The 13,649-nt window shown below is 67.8% G+C and overlaps 2 protein-coding genes across 2 annotated transcripts; both read right to left on the bottom strand.

The window, feature by feature from the left end:
- Nucleotides 1-1,854: 1,854 nt before the first annotated feature.
- On the bottom strand, nucleotides 1,855-3,732 carry DNLZ (DNL-type zinc finger). Its single transcript, XM_059143468.1, has 3 exons — nucleotides 3,493-3,732; nucleotides 2,733-2,872; nucleotides 1,855-2,106 (listed from the first exon to the last, which is right to left on the bottom strand). The coding sequence occupies exons 1-3, from the start codon at nucleotides 3,691-3,693 to the stop codon at nucleotides 1,941-1,943; spliced, it is 507 nt and encodes a 168-aa protein (XP_058999451.1). The 5' UTR covers nucleotides 3,694-3,732; the 3' UTR covers nucleotides 1,855-1,940.
- A 183-nt stretch (nucleotides 3,733-3,915) lies between these two features.
- On the bottom strand, nucleotides 3,916-12,835 carry CARD9 (caspase recruitment domain family member 9). The gene is made up of 13 exons (XM_059143467.1): nucleotides 11,769-12,835; nucleotides 10,417-10,614; nucleotides 10,105-10,242; nucleotides 9,244-9,548; nucleotides 8,993-9,172; nucleotides 8,685-8,828; nucleotides 8,277-8,402; nucleotides 6,732-6,923; nucleotides 6,217-6,258; nucleotides 5,967-6,012; nucleotides 4,677-4,753; nucleotides 4,208-4,284; nucleotides 3,916-4,113 (listed from the first exon to the last, which is right to left on the bottom strand). Exons 2-13 carry the CDS (start codon nucleotides 10,598-10,600, stop codon nucleotides 4,014-4,016), a joined length of 1,611 nt encoding a protein of 536 aa, XP_058999450.1. The 5' UTR covers nucleotides 10,601-10,614; nucleotides 11,769-12,835; the 3' UTR covers nucleotides 3,916-4,013.
- Nucleotides 12,836-13,649: the final 814 nt, after the last annotated feature.

Below are 13,649 nucleotides of genomic sequence, written 5' to 3'. Positions count from 1 at the left end.
TCCTGCCTCACTCACCCCTCCTGTAGTGCCCCACCGGGCCCGGGGCACCCGCCTGACCACAGGAGGCTGCACAGCCGGGCGGGAGTGGGGGTCGGGAGACCCCTGAGATGCGGGTGGACCGGGGAGGCCAAAAGCAGGTTGGGCAGGAGGTCTGCAGGGAGGACCGCAGTCAGGACACGCCCACAGAGGGGGCGGCCCCAGGGGCCCCGGGGGGCTGTCACAGAGCCCCTGACCCGACAGTCCTTGGTGCTTTGGGAACCCGGGCGCCCAGAGAAGGCGGCTCTGCTACGGGGCGCCGCACTGCCACTTACTGCCTCCAGGAGCTGTGGCTTCCCAGGGACGCAACAGTGTGGACCGTCTCAGGAGCTCAGTAGTGGGGCCCTCCTTGTTGGCTGGTACCTGGCCATGGGGTACGTTCAGCCCGTCCAAGGTCGGTGGGGCCTGGACGTCAAGCATCAGAATACAGGAAATAGGGGCGCCTGGGTGGCTCAGTGGGTTAAGCCGCTGCCTTCGGCTCAGGTCATGATCTCAGGGTCCTGGGATCGAGTCCCGCATCGGGCTCTCTGCTCAGCAGGAAGCCTGCTTCCCTCTCTCTCTCTCTGCCTGCCTGCCTCTCCATCTACTTGTGATTTCTCTCTGTCAAATAAATAAATAAAATCTTTAAAAAAAAAAAAAAAAAAAGAATACAGGAAATATAAGCGTGGCCTATCCCCACGTCCACACCCCGGCCTCAGTTTCCCCATCTGTGGAGAGCAGAATTGGCCTGCGGCCGCGGTCCTCTGTCCAGCTTGGCACGGTCAGGTCCAGCGGGCTCCCAGGGGACAGCAAGGCAGCCAGGCACAGGCCCGGCCCTGCCTCCCGAGGCCCATGGGAGGGGCAGGCGCAGGGGCTAGCTCAGCCTCCAGGCCGAGTCTCCGGGAGGGAGGCTCTGAGGGGGGATAATAGGTGGTTGTTTGCCCGGGGAAAGACAGGGGGTAATCGAGTCACACACACACTGCCAACGCCCCGGGGAACAATGGCAGCCTGGGGCGCTGACGCAGTGCTCCAGTGCTCCAGGACCTGCCGGCTGTGGCTGGTGATTAATGGTGAAGGTCACACTTCTGGAAATACCCGCGCTCCTCCCCTAAACACAGCACATCCTGAACACGCCGTCAGACAGGGCTGGGAGACAAACTGCACGGCCCTGGGGGCAGGGCACCACACGGGGCGCGCAGCCCACCGAGACTCCCACCCCCGTCTCGCCACTGCGGCCCCCCAGGCCCTCGTGGTCACGTGAGCAGCCTGATGTGTGGATCCCCTCTGGCCCGCAGCCAGAGTCAGGGTCAGGGCTGAGGACTGCGTGGGCTCCCTGGTGCCCTGCAGGAAGTATCAGGGTCGGCCGGGGCGCGGGAGGAGCGGGGACTGGGAGGACCTCCCCGTGTCTGGCCAGACGGGACCCACGGTGGGTGCTGCCCCCCAGGAAGAAGAGTGGCTGACTGGCCATGCCTTCCAGGTCCCCGCCAGGCCCAGCAAGCCCGGGGGCGCGGCCTGCAGAGCTCACCCCCGCTGCCCCCTGCCTGTCCCACGTTTCGTCTTCGCGTCCTTCCACCTAGCAGGGTCTCCCCTCTTCATCCGGTGGGAAGGCACAGTTCAGAGAGCAGAGGGACCCGTCCGGGGACGCCGGCCACAGCCAGGGGGCTCGGGCTCCCCGCCCCGTCTCCTCCCACACAGACACAGCTGCCAGCAGGCAAGTACAGGGCCCGTCCTCTGCGCAGAGGGACCGTGGAGGACCAGGACCACCACCTGGCGGAGGCTCCCGGGAGTCCTTCTGACTCCGGAACCAGGGACAAGAAGAAGGCGCCAGGCCTCACCATCTCCATGGGACGTGTGTTTATTGAGAGAAAACAGGCCAGCCCGGGAGGCCCCGGGCCGAAGCATCTTCCGGAAGGCAGAAGACAGAGTCAGCTGGGCTCCGTCTTGCCAGGATGAGTGGGGTCCTGGTCCTCACTCTCTGGAGCAGGGCTGGATCTGGGGTTCCCGGCAGCCTCTAAAACCAGCTCTAGGGCCCCCTCGCCAGCCACTCGGCACACCTTCTCCCCTCTGGCCGCCAGGATTTCTTCAATATTCCTGAGAGAGAAGGAGGTGTCGTGACCCTCCCAGGGCCCCGACCCTGTACCTGGGCTCTTCAGCACCACCCAAGGGCAGCCCAGGAGCCGGGAGCGTGGGTCCCCACGCTGGTGTGGCCATGAGCCCCCCACATGCTGACCTCCGGGCTCTGCAGAGCCCCCAGAAGCAGCTTTTACCAACCCGCCCTCAAGCGGAACAGCCCAGGACCCCCAGCCAGGAGGCACCTGCCCTGGGGGGTGCACACCGCCTCACACACACCCCGAGTCTGGAGAGACCGACCAGCCTGCGTGGGCAGAGGACGCAAATGAGGCACTGGGCCCCCGCCGGAGCTGACCCTCCACACGCCTCTGTGGGGACGAGGGAGCCCATGACAAAAGGGAATCAGCCCAGCGCGCCCCTCAGTTCACAGTCCCGACCCCGACAGGCCGGCGGTGAGGGCCACGGGAGGCTGGGCCCATCCCGGCCCAAGTCATACCTGGTTTCCCCGAAACTCAAACCCAAAGCCCCTCCTGGGCCAAGGAGGCTGGGGGCGCAGGCTCCCCGGGGCTCCCGACAGACGCCGCGGTGGGGCCCCGAACCCGCAGGCCGGCGGGGCCTGTCCTCCCACCCTGCCCGCAGGGCCTCACCTCTTCCCAGCCAGGTCTGAGAACCAGCCCAGGTTGTCGGCAATGACGTGGTGCTTCTGGCAGCCGGGGCAGGTCACAATGACCACGCCCCGGTGATAGGCCAGCTTGGAGATGCGCTTGGAGGACCGGCTCCCACACACCTGGGGACACCCGCAGCCTAGGTGACGCCATGTGCCTGGCCCCGCCCCTCAGGAAGACCCCGCCCCCTCTGAAGATCACTTCACCCCGGGGCCCGGCCTCCTCCGCCTCCTGAGACTGCGGCACCGAACCGGTGTGCTGGGCCCCGCCCCCGGGAACGGCTCCACCTCTCTCCTGGAAAGGCCCCGCCCCCGGGGACGGCTCCGCCTCTCTCCTGGAAAGACCGCGCCCCCGGGGACGGCTCCACCCACTCTCGGAAAGGCTCCGCCCCCGGGGTCAGCTCCACCCCTCTCCCGGAAAGGCCACGCCCCCCGGGACAGCTCCACCCCTCTCCCGGAAAGGCCACGCCCCCCGGGGCAGCTCCACCCCTCTCCCGGAAAGGCCACGCCCCCGGGACAGCTCCACCTCTCTCCTGGAAAGGCTCCGCCCCCGGGGACAGCTCCGCCCCTCTCCCGGAAAGGCCACGCCCCCCGGGGCAGCTCCACCCCTCTCCCGGAAAAGGCCACGCCCCCGGGACAGCTCCACCCCTCTCCCAGAAAGACCCCGTCCTCGGGGACGGCTCCGCCCCTCCATACTGTCCTCGGGTCCCGGGGAGCCAGTTTCGCACCCGTCGCACGCTCACCTTGCAAGTGTAGACAAGCTGGTAGTGCGCGGCCCCGGGCCCCGAGCTCAAACGCCGCCAGCCCCAGACCCCGACCCCGACCTGCCTTCTCTCCGCAGCCTCCGGGCCGCCCCCGCGTCCCCACAACCCCCTCAGGCCGGGCCCCTGGGGCCACCTGCGGCTCAGTAGCGGCGGCACGCGGCTCAGCGCAGCCCGCAGCATTCCGCCCCCCGACGTCGGCTGCCCCGCCCCGCCCCGCCCCGCCCCCGCCTCCACGCGGCTGAAGCCGCGCTGCCGCCATCTTGGAAGCGGGCACGCGGCGTCAGCGGCCCCTTTTCGGCTTCCGTCCGCCGACGGGCAGGCCGCGCTGTGCGGCCCCCTGCAGGCGGGAGGTGCGCGCGCGGCTCGGGGTGTACGCGGGAGCGAGGCGGGCGGAGGACACGGTGCCGGGAGCCCGGTCGTTTATTCACGGCACTGCATGTGACCGCGCTGCCCGCCCAGAGGACGCCCCCGGCCCGGCGTGGTCCCCGCGCGCGGGCGGGCTAGGAGCCCTCGGTGTCGGTGTTGTCGCTGCCCGTGGTGTTCTCCCAGTCCGCCTCCGCCGGCCGCGCGCCGGGCTGCATCTTCCGGAGCGCGCGCTTCCTGCGGGGCGAGCGCGTGTCCGCGGGGCCGGCCGCACCCCCGCCCCCGGCCCGCCGCCCCCCGCCCCCGGGCCGCCCCAGCCCGCGCGGCGCACCTGCGGTAGTTCTCGAAGCTCTCCTTGAGGCGCCGCCGCTCCTTCTCGGGGGGCTCCCCGCCGCTCGGGCCCGCGTCCTGGGGGAGGAGCGGGGCTCAGGCCGCCGGAGCGTTGGGGGGGTCCCCGCCCCGCGGCCGCGCAGCCCGCGTCCGGGGGACCGCGCAGAGCCGGGACGCACGGCCGCCCGGAAGCCGCGTCGCGGGCCAGAGCCCTGGTGCCGCCGCGCCCCGGGGCCTCGAACACGGGCTTCCGACGGCTGCCACGCCCGGCCCGCTGCCCCCGGCCCGCTGCCGCAACCGCCGACAAGGGGGGACTCGGCTCCCGGCTTGTGCAGCCCAGAGCCCGTGGGCGGAGACCCCTGGCATCACCCCCAGGCATCCAGCTTGAAGAGTTGGCCTTCCCAGCTTGGTCACACAGAGGCCTGTGCCAGCGGCGCCCCTGGGCAGCAGGGACCCCGGGGCAGCCTTACATTGGGGGTCAGGGAAAGATGCTCCTCCTGCAGAGCCGCAAAGGGCTGCTGTGGGCTGTCCCCGTCGGCTGGGCCACCTGGAATGGAGGAGGAGGCCTGTGGGTCCTTCCCAGCTGTTGGGACCACACCTGGCCGCCTCCTCTCCCCAGAAGCTGCCAGCCAGTCCTGCACCATCTCCTGGGGCATCGCTTGAACCCCAAAAGGCCTCCCGTTGTTTACACAAGAGGACTGGAGCTCAGATGTCAGTGCCCACTCCGGACCCTCTAGGCAGGCAGAGGCTGCTGGAAGCCCACCAGAGCCCCACCATTGAGCTCTGCTCCGAGCAGTTGGGAGCACAACATTCCAAGCTGCCTGGTCCCTTCAAGATCTGCCAGGGCCTGGACAGGCTCAGGGCTCTCAGGACCGTCAGAGGAAGGTGCTAGATGGACTGGCTCTCCTATACTGGCCAGGATGGGAGCCTGGACATCCAGTCTCATGGACGTCACAGGGGGAGAGAGACCCCAATCCGGGTCTCTCCCGGGGCTGGCGCTTTCCCTTCCTCGGCCTCTGACCCTCCAGCCCGCCCCAGCTCCTTCAAGGGGCCACACCAACCCTGGGCCGGGGCTCCCAGGGTCTCCGCCTACCACTCACTGCCTGCTGGGTCCTGCCCACCTGTCCCCACGTTGGGGCTCCATGGCCTGAAGTTCAGGTCTCTGGGCAGCGCTGGACTGCTCTGCTCCCTCACTTCTGCACTGGCTGTCCCTCTTTTGCCTCCCTTGGAGGCTGGTGGCAGGTCTGAGGCTGAGGAGGTCTGTCTGGCTTCCCACGCCACCTCCCCACCTCCCCTCTGGCAGCCACCTTTAGAATGAGCCCCTCGACCCCTTGTCACCCTTTGTCACTCCCCAGGCCATCCCTCTGCCATCTCTGTGCCTGGCCCTGAGACGCTCCCTTCTCCCCTGTTTGCACCTCCCACACTCGATGGCAGACTCCCCCCAGGACCCCTCCCCGCCCCAGCGGAAGCTCAGGGAGAGCAGGGTGCCTCAGTGCTGCATTCCTGGGCCCAGAGTGGGCTCCGATGGACGGACACGTTCTCAACATCAGAATTGGGGTGCAGGCCCCCCACACCTGGCTCTTGTTTGCTTACTGGGGAGCCTGGGGGTCACTCGTCCCTCTAAGCCTCAATGTCCCCATCTGTAAAGCAGGCTTGTGAGGTCAGTGGGAGAGAGCTGCCCCCTGTCAGGACTGGTGCTGAGTAAGGTGACAAAGAGGCCTCGGCCAGACTCGTCCATGAGAAGCTGTCCCCCGCCTCACCTTTGTCTGAGAGCTGGATGGCCTCCAGGTCCAGGGGGAGCGAGAGCTACCAGGGAGAGAGATGGGCGTCCAGTTAGACCGCCACCCCCCAGGACCCACTGCGCGGTTTCTCAGCGACCTGGCAGGAAGGGCCTTCCTGCCCCAAGGACCCAAAGGCGGTCAGCCCACCTGGCTGGGGCCTGGGAGGAGAGCAACTGGCCCAGCTCCCGTAGGGGATGGTGGCCTAGAGCCCACCAAGGGTCACACGTACCTCCTGGGAGTTCCTGGGTGAGCTGTCCTCCAGGTCGGAGCTCTGTGGTCACAGAAGGAGTCGGTCAGCAGGCTGGGGGGAAACCCAGCCTCCCCCAGGGTTTGGGGTGGGGTGGGGCTTGGTGAGGGGGTCCCAGGCCAGCCCCTGTCCTCAAGGGGGCCTCTCTCCAGGCCGTGGCCGGCGCTGGCACCCCAGAACACCCCTCCCTCCCCCTCCTGACCCCGAGAGTGGCCTGCCAGGTTCTGAGCTGTGCCCCCTCCAACCTCCTAGGAGGAGGACCCTGTACAGAGGACAGAGGGGGCTCGGGAAGGCCTGGGGCCTGCCCTGGGCCACCCGTGGTGCAGTAGCCAATCCAGGCCTGGACCTGGGCTGCCTGGAGTCCCCTCCTTTGGGCTCTGGTGTCTCTGGGGAGCCCTTTGCCCCTGAAGGCCAGTCCCCTGGGCTCTACTATGGCAGGGCTGCGGCTCTGAGCATGGGCAGAGCCCTCGAAGGCCCCCAGCCCCCAGGAGGCCCACCAGGACGAGAGCGTCCAGCTGTTGCCGCCTGAGCCTGCCCTCCGCGGCCAGCAGCTGGCCCTCGCGCTGGAACAGCTGGAGCTGCAGGTCGTCCGCCTTCTCAGCCAGCTCCCGGACCTGCTTCCGCAGCGCATCCTTCTCCCGCAGGCTCCTCGAGTGCTGTGCGTGCAGCTCCTCCCGCGTGGCGATGGCCTACAGGGACCCCGGCGCTGGGAGACCCCAGCCCCGAGCCCCCCTCCCCACCCCCCACAGCCCAGTCTGTGCTTGAAGGCTCGCAGGAGTACGGGAAGCCGAGGGTGCCAGGAACGTGTGGGTAAATCTTCCAGCCCCAAACCCAGAAGAGCCCCCACCCGCCCCCAGGCAGCCCAGGGGCACACCTCCCTCCCCTGCACTCATGCCCCTCGCATGGCTTTGCTGGCCTGCGGGGGACTAACTCGGTGGCTAGCAGGGCGCGACCCGTGCTTTACCGCCCGTCCCTCTGCGCACACTGGCCAGACCACACCTGGGGACACAACTCTGACCCCCACCGAGCGGCCAGTGGGAGCCAGCCGGCCTCCCGGAGGCTAACTCATGTCCCGTGGGGCCCTCGGCCTGAAGCAGCCGGGACTGGAGGAATCACTGCGAATGCCTTCATTTCTGTCCCTGCTTCTGACTTAGGACCAGCCAGAGAGAATCCTAGCTGCTTACCGGGGCTGCCCGGCTCTAGTGTCCCTGGCTAGTGGCCTGCCTTGGTGGCTACAGTGACCCCCTCCTCTGCCTGCCCCCGAGGGAAGGTGGGAGCCCCGCTCCCCGGCCTGGTAGTGCTGCTTCCCGCTTCCCACCACCGCCTATGGCCTTAAGGCAGCTCCCGTGCCCCAAGCTCACTCTGCACACTCCAGCCCCCACGGGGCGGCTTTCTGACATGGGACTGCGGAGCCAGAGGTCCCTAGCACAGGCTGCCGGTCCCCTCCCGATGGTCACTGAAGCACCCACCATATCTGACCAGAAAGGACCCCACATGATGTGGCGGGAAGGTGGTGGAAAGCAGTGATGGGGACCCAGTCCAGACAGACTCCCGCCCCTGGTCCCCAGGAGCACAGCCAGCCCACGAAAGGGCCAACAGTGTTTGAAGTTAAAAAAAGCTATTTCTGGGGCACCTGGGCGGCTCTGTTGGGTGAGTGTCCCACTCTTGATTCCGGCTCAGGTCATGGTCTTGGGTGGCAAGATCGAGCCCCACTCAGCCAGGAGTCTGCTTGGGAGTCTCTCTCCCTCGCCCCCCCAACCCACTCACGCTCTCTCTAAAATCAGTAAATCTTTTAAAAAAATTAAAAAAAAAAACCTATTTGCCAAACAAGAGAGCTTCCCATTTTGTAAGACAAACATGGACCTATACATACTTTGGAAAGAATCTGGAGGTACGACCCGCCGGTGGAGTGGTTTTCCTGGCGGCGGGGGAAGGGGTCACCTTCCGGGTGCTCCCAGTTGTCCCCGAGCTCTTTGACAAGCGCCCTCCCCTGAAAGGGTGAAGGGTGAGGCACCCTGCCCCCGGGGTGGGAGGCGGCCTACCTGGTCCCTCTCACCGGCCACCTCCTCCATCTGCCGCAGCACGGCCTCGATGCGGTCCTTGTACATCTCGGAGTCCTTCCGGAGGGCCAGGCACTGCAGCTCGAACATCTCCTTCTCCTCCACGCACTGCGGGAGCGGGCGGCTAGCCCCCGCCCCGGCCCCACGCCCGCCCGTTCTGGCTCCCAGTCAGGCCCAGTTGGGGTAGGGGGAGGCCACAGGAGCCCCTGGGTCCCTGCCAGCCCTGAACTTCCAGATCAAAGCCGGGGCCTGGCCATCCTGGGGGAGTACGGGCCAGGAGTGGGGTGAGGAGTCCATGCCCCTGCACCTCCAGGAAGGGGTGAGGTCGGGGTGTGGATCCCAGGGGCTGCGTGGACACGGGGCAGTCCCTCAGCCCAGCCGGCCACATACCCGGGCATGCAGGGCCTCGCCCTGCCGCAGGGCCTTGCGCAGAGACAGGATGGTGTCGGCCTGCTCTTGGTGGTCCCGCAGCGCCTGCCTCCAGTCCCCCTCCAGCACCTGGACGTAGGGGCTGCTCTTGTCTGGCTTCCCTTCCTGGGGGTGGTGAACAGGACGGAGCGGCAGGAAGCAGCGAAGCGTGAGCGGGCCCTGCTCTGGGACCAGCGTCCTGCAGGGCTGTCCAGCTTCCCTGAGCACCGCCCCCACCCACCTGGGGCCCCCGGCTCCTGGCAGGGCCTGCCCCGCCGGCCACCCCCCACCTGCACGGTGGCCTCCAGCTCCTGCACGCGCGCCCGCAGCAGCGTCTTCTCCTGCTGCAGCTCCCACACCAGCTCCTGGCTGGGCCGCTGCTCCACGGCATGCCGCAGCTTCAGCGTGTTCCTGCGCTCCACCCGGCAGTCGTCTTCTGCCTTCATGAGGCAGTGCTTGAGCCGCTCCACCTGCGGGCAGACGCGTCAGCCGGCCCGCCTCGCCCCAGCGCCCGGCCACCCTCTGGCCGGGGCGCAGGCACCTCGAGCTGCAGGTCGCGGCTGTGCGTGAGCGCGGCACCCTTCTCCTCGCTCTGGCGGGCCAGGCGCAGGGCCAGGTCATAGTTCTCCTCTTTGCAGCGCCGGAGCTCGCGAGCGCCGGCCTCGCACTCCTCCCGGAGCCGCTGCACGCGCTCCTGGTGCTTGCGGAGCAGCCCGTCCTTCAGCCGCAGCTCGGCCGCCAGCTCGTCCTGGGAGCCCAGCCGCTGCGTCAGCTCCTGCACCCTCCTCTGCAGCTTCAGCACCTCGCTCATCAGCAGCTGCGTCAGGCCCGACTCCCCCGATGCGTCTGCAACGGCTCAGCCGCGTCAGAGGGCCCGCCCAGCCTGGGGCCGCCCTGCCCTGCTGCACCCCAGGCCTGAGGGCCGGCCGGGCCCCTCCAGGAGACAGGGGGCCCGGCCGAGGGGCCACCCCGAGGTGCTGGTGCTCCCCTTTGAGGATGCAAGCCGAGCCTCCCTGACCCACCCTGCGGCCCAGCCGGGGCCCACCCCCTGGCCCACCCCCAGCACGGGAGCCCTCAGGCCAGGCACACTCCTGCTTCTGTCGTGATCTTGATTGGGAGGCGAGAGGACATGCGTCTAGGCTGGGGAAAGCGTGGCTTTGCCCGTTGGTAGCGCCAGTAGACGCCCGTCCTTCTAGGAGCCGAGGCTTTGGTGGGGTCAGGCAGAGGGGTTCTGACCTGTAAGTCAGTCTGTCCCCACCACTCCCCCCAGCGGGGGCCTGCCTTTCCTCCAGCAGAGAGAGGAGCAGGACGGAGCCCTGCGCCCCTTACACTCGCTCTTGTCCCCGGTCTGTCCGTCAGGAGGCCAGCCTCGGTGGCCTGCCTGCGGGGTCCCATGCCTCACCGATGATCATGGAGAAGACACGGGTAGGCTCCTTGCCCGTGACCTTCTTGTAGAGCTGCGGGTAGTAGAGCTCCAGGCTCTCGAGGAAGGCTACGTAGCCCTTGTGGCCAGTCCGCTGCAGGATGTCCAGGAGCACACCTGAAACCCACAGGGCCTGGCTGGGCCGTGGCTGTCCTGCCCGCCCGCCCTGGGCTCTCCCCTGGGGCCTCTGCTGTGCCCAGAAGCGCCACCGCTCCCCACAGGCAGGACCAGGTGCGGGTGCTGGGGGTGCCCGCTGCTGTGCCCGGCGCTCCCGGCTGAGGCAGCACTGACCCACTTTCCGCTTGCGGATGACCAGGTTGGGGTCACTGAGCACCTGCTCCTCGTCGTCGGGGCTCAGCACCTTGCACTGGCGCAGGTAGGGCGTGATGCGCGAGGGGTCAATGATGGAGATGAGCTTCACGCGGAAGCTCTCCAGGGCGCCCCAGCACTGGTCCTCGTTCTCGTAGTCTGACATGACGATGGTCACGGCTGCAGTCAGCGGGAGAGCTGCTGGGAGGGACAGCTGCACGCCGGGCCCTGGCCTCACCCGCCCCGGCCCTCCCTGCTCTGTGCTGGTGCCGAGACCTGGGCCCTGCTGCCACTCCCCTGGAGCCCAGGTTCTCTCTGTCCCCGAGTTGCTCTGATGATGGTGGGGGAAGACGTGGAGGGCTCCAGGGACCGCTGGTGTCTGAGAACACCGCACGCCCCGCACCGTGGCCCGGCTCTGGGCTCTGCACTCCCTATCCCGAACGTGTGGGGCTGCTGGGCCACCGCCTCCTACCCACTGGCTGGGCCTCCCCAGGCTGAGGCCACGAGCCTGAGGCAGTGACTCGCCCGCCTGTGCCTGCGTGCCAGGCAGGGCTGTGGGGGACTTCCTCCTTCCTGGACATGGCACCCACTCAGCCTAGCCCCACCACCTCCTCTCTTTCCGGCGGCCGCAGGCGGCTGGTGGTGCAACCACGGACCGCCCACGGGACAGCCAGGCCCGCCGTCCCGGGAGGGGCCACTGCATCGCCCACAACCAGCCCCAGTTGCTGCTCTGGTGCCCTCTGTGGGCTCTCAGGTCCCGGGTGCCAGACACCTCGGGGGTCCTCTCCCTCTCCCACTCAGGCACCATTGTGCCGGCTCGCCAAAGGGGCCATCCGTGTTGGGGGGACCATCCACTGTGGCTCCCTTCCACCAGCGGGAGTGGGAACCACTGTCTGGAGGCCTGGGCCAAGCCAGAAGCCGGCTCCTGGTGGCGGGACCAGAGCTGCTGACCCGCCGCCTCAGAGAGCCCTCAGCTGGCGTGGGAACGTGGTTTCCAGCCAGAGGAGCTAGACAGCACTCCCCAAGCTCCAGGGGGCAGCCGGAGGGGTCTTCGCAGGAGTCTGACTTTTCATGGCCCTCAGTCACCCCATCCAGCCAGAGGCGGATGGCCAGCAACTCAGCGGATGGCCCTTGGGACATTCAGCCTGCTCCCTGCCTTTGCTGCAGCTGAGTGCACAGAGATGAACGAGCAGGTGCCATGTGGCGGTGAAGGCAGACAAGGCAGAAGAGTTGAGGTCACTTGTTGCCCTTCTGGGGTTTGTGCCCCAGGAGCCCTGAGCAGAGGGACAGGCGTCTTCCTGGACACCTTCAGAAAGAGCAGCAGCCCTGCCTACCTCAAGGTCCTGGAGGGGCCCCTGCACGGTGGGATGTGGGTCAGCCTGGGCCACCCTCGTCCGATGAGCGGGAGGAGGTGCTGCCGGCCAGCCGGCAGAGCCCGGGAGGAGAACTGTGCCTTCCTGACGGTGCTGGGGAGCTCCACGGAGCCTGGCAGGTCCTCCCCGAGGGAGCCGCTCCTGGGGCCTGCCTTCTGATTCGCCTGCCTGGCAGGGCCCGGGAGGCGGGGCGGAGGGAAGTGGAAGTCTTGCTTAGAGGCCTGGAGGCCCAGCCCTGGCGCCCACTAAGTGGAAGTGTGAGCAAAGACCCTCCCTGGAGCCAGAGGAGACCAGTGCACCGTCCAGTCTGCTCTGGCCTGGACGCCGCCTTCCAGAGGCTTCTCCAGCAGGGACTGGCTGGGAACCAGCAGTGTGGGCAACCTGCGAGAGGAGGGTGCAAGTCCCAGCTCTGGGCGCTCCACCGGGGCCCACACGTGCAGCCGCCCACCGCGGGGACGTGATCCTAGGAGGGCAGCGTCCAGAGGGCACACAGCTGGAAAGGCCGCTGTGGCCGGCAGGCCAGGGACCTGGCCACGCTTGTCCCATGTGGTCTCCAGCCTGCACCACAGCCAGCACAGCACAAGCCCGTTTCTTCCAGGAAGCGTCTCCCCTCAGCCAGCTCTCTGCAGCAGGTTCCTGGGAGCCTGACGCCACACAAACTGCTTTCATAAGCGCTGTTCCCCAGCCGGCAGAGGTCGGGCCTACCGTCAGGGGAGAAGGCCCCCAGCCCCGCTCCTGCCGGGGAAAGCCCCCGGCCAATGCGTCGCCGGCTGGAGGCGCTGGCTGCCAGGTGGAGACAACAGCTAGGGAGAGGCCGGGCAGGCCGAGAAGGTCCAGACCAGGGCTCCGGGCTCCACCGCCCCGACAGTGCACCTCACCGCACCAGCTCCCTGCCGTCCTCCGTCCCTGGGCCTCCGGCGCGTCGGAGTCTGGCGGGCACCGGCAGCCTGACGCCCACCCCCCACCCCCGCGGGTCTCCGGGAGGACAGAGGCTGACCTCACGCTTCCAGGACCAGCTGGTTCTGGGCCCTTGATGGAACTGCGACCACCAGTGTCCCTGTCACAGTGGGTGTTTGTAAAAACTCAATGATGGAAGCGTCATGTTATCAGGAACTGGAAATCCGTAACAAAACGCTAACTGGAAAACCCCTAAACATTTGAAAATTACACAGAAACCTCTAAATAACCACGCGTCCAAAGACGCCCGCAGGAAAAGGAGACACGAGCTGAAACAGTGCCAGGTGCAAACTGGAAAGCGAAAGGGCGTTCCCAAGGCTGCGTGGTGGGGGGGCACCCCCGCAGGTGGAGGACGGGGTGCCCGGGGGAGGGTCGCGCGAGGAACGCAGGAACAAAGCTCCTAGAACCAAGCGCCCTGAAAGGCTGCGCACCAAGACCAGAGCTGAGCGTCCCTCAGCGGTGGCGGGGCCGGGGTTTGGGCTCCTGCCAAGCAGCAGCCGCACGGGAGGCGGGCTGGCCTGGGGCCGCTGCGGGCTCTGTGGGCAGCCAGGCTGTCGCTGCTTCCAGGCACCCACCTCGGTGGGCAGTGTGGTCCAGAAGGCAGTGCGGTGGGTCCGCTCTAGGCCCCGTGGCCGCACCAAGACCAGCGGCCACCTGGGAGCTCGTGGGTCCGCTCTAGGCCCCGTGGCCGCACCAAGACCAGCGGCCACCTGGGAGCTCGTGGCAGGTCCCTCGGTCCAAGGCACAAGAGCGTCTTGTGGAAAGCCCCCCCCCCCCCCAACACTGAGGCCTGGGGTTCAAGGGGCTCCTCAGACTCAGAGCCCAGCCAGCCAGTTCCGGACATGGCCGGAGGAGACTCCAATCCTCTGCACACGCCCAGTCTCT

Source organism: Mustela lutreola, chromosome 12 (assembly GCF_030435805.1).
Source record: "Mustela lutreola isolate mMusLut2 chromosome 12, mMusLut2.pri, whole genome shotgun sequence".
NCBI lineage: Eukaryota > Metazoa > Chordata > Mammalia > Carnivora > Mustelidae > Mustela > Mustela lutreola.
The sequence above is the reverse complement of the archived record's forward strand: the minus strand, read 5'-3'. Positions and strand labels throughout refer to the sequence as shown.

Bases quoted from the DNA above. Each gene is read 5' to 3' on its own strand.
- DNLZ (XM_059143468.1), bottom strand. From the start codon at position 3,693: ATGCTGCGGGCTGCGCTGAGCCGCGTGCCGCCGCTACTGAGCCGCAGG. The intron at 2,873-3,492 runs GTGAGCGTGCGA...GGGTGTCCCCAG, and splicing joins AGCTTGTCTACACTTGCAAG to GTGTGTGGGAGCCGGTCCTC. The intron at 2,107-2,732 runs GTGAGGCCCTGC...CTTCTCTCTCAG, and splicing joins TCAGACCTGGCTGGGAAGAG to GAATATTGAAGAAATCCTGG.
- CARD9 (XM_059143467.1), bottom strand. From the start codon at position 10,600: ATGTCAGACTACGAGAACGAGGACCAGTGCTGGGGCGCCCTGGAGAGC. The intron at 8,829-8,992 runs GTGGGGGGTGGC...CACCACCCCCAG, and splicing joins AGCTGGAGGCCACCGTGCAG to GAAGGGAAGCCAGACAAGAG. The intron at 4,114-4,207 runs GTGCGCCGCGCG...CTCGCCCCGCAG, and splicing joins AGCTTCGAGAACTACCGCAG to GAAGCGCGCGCTCCGGAAGA.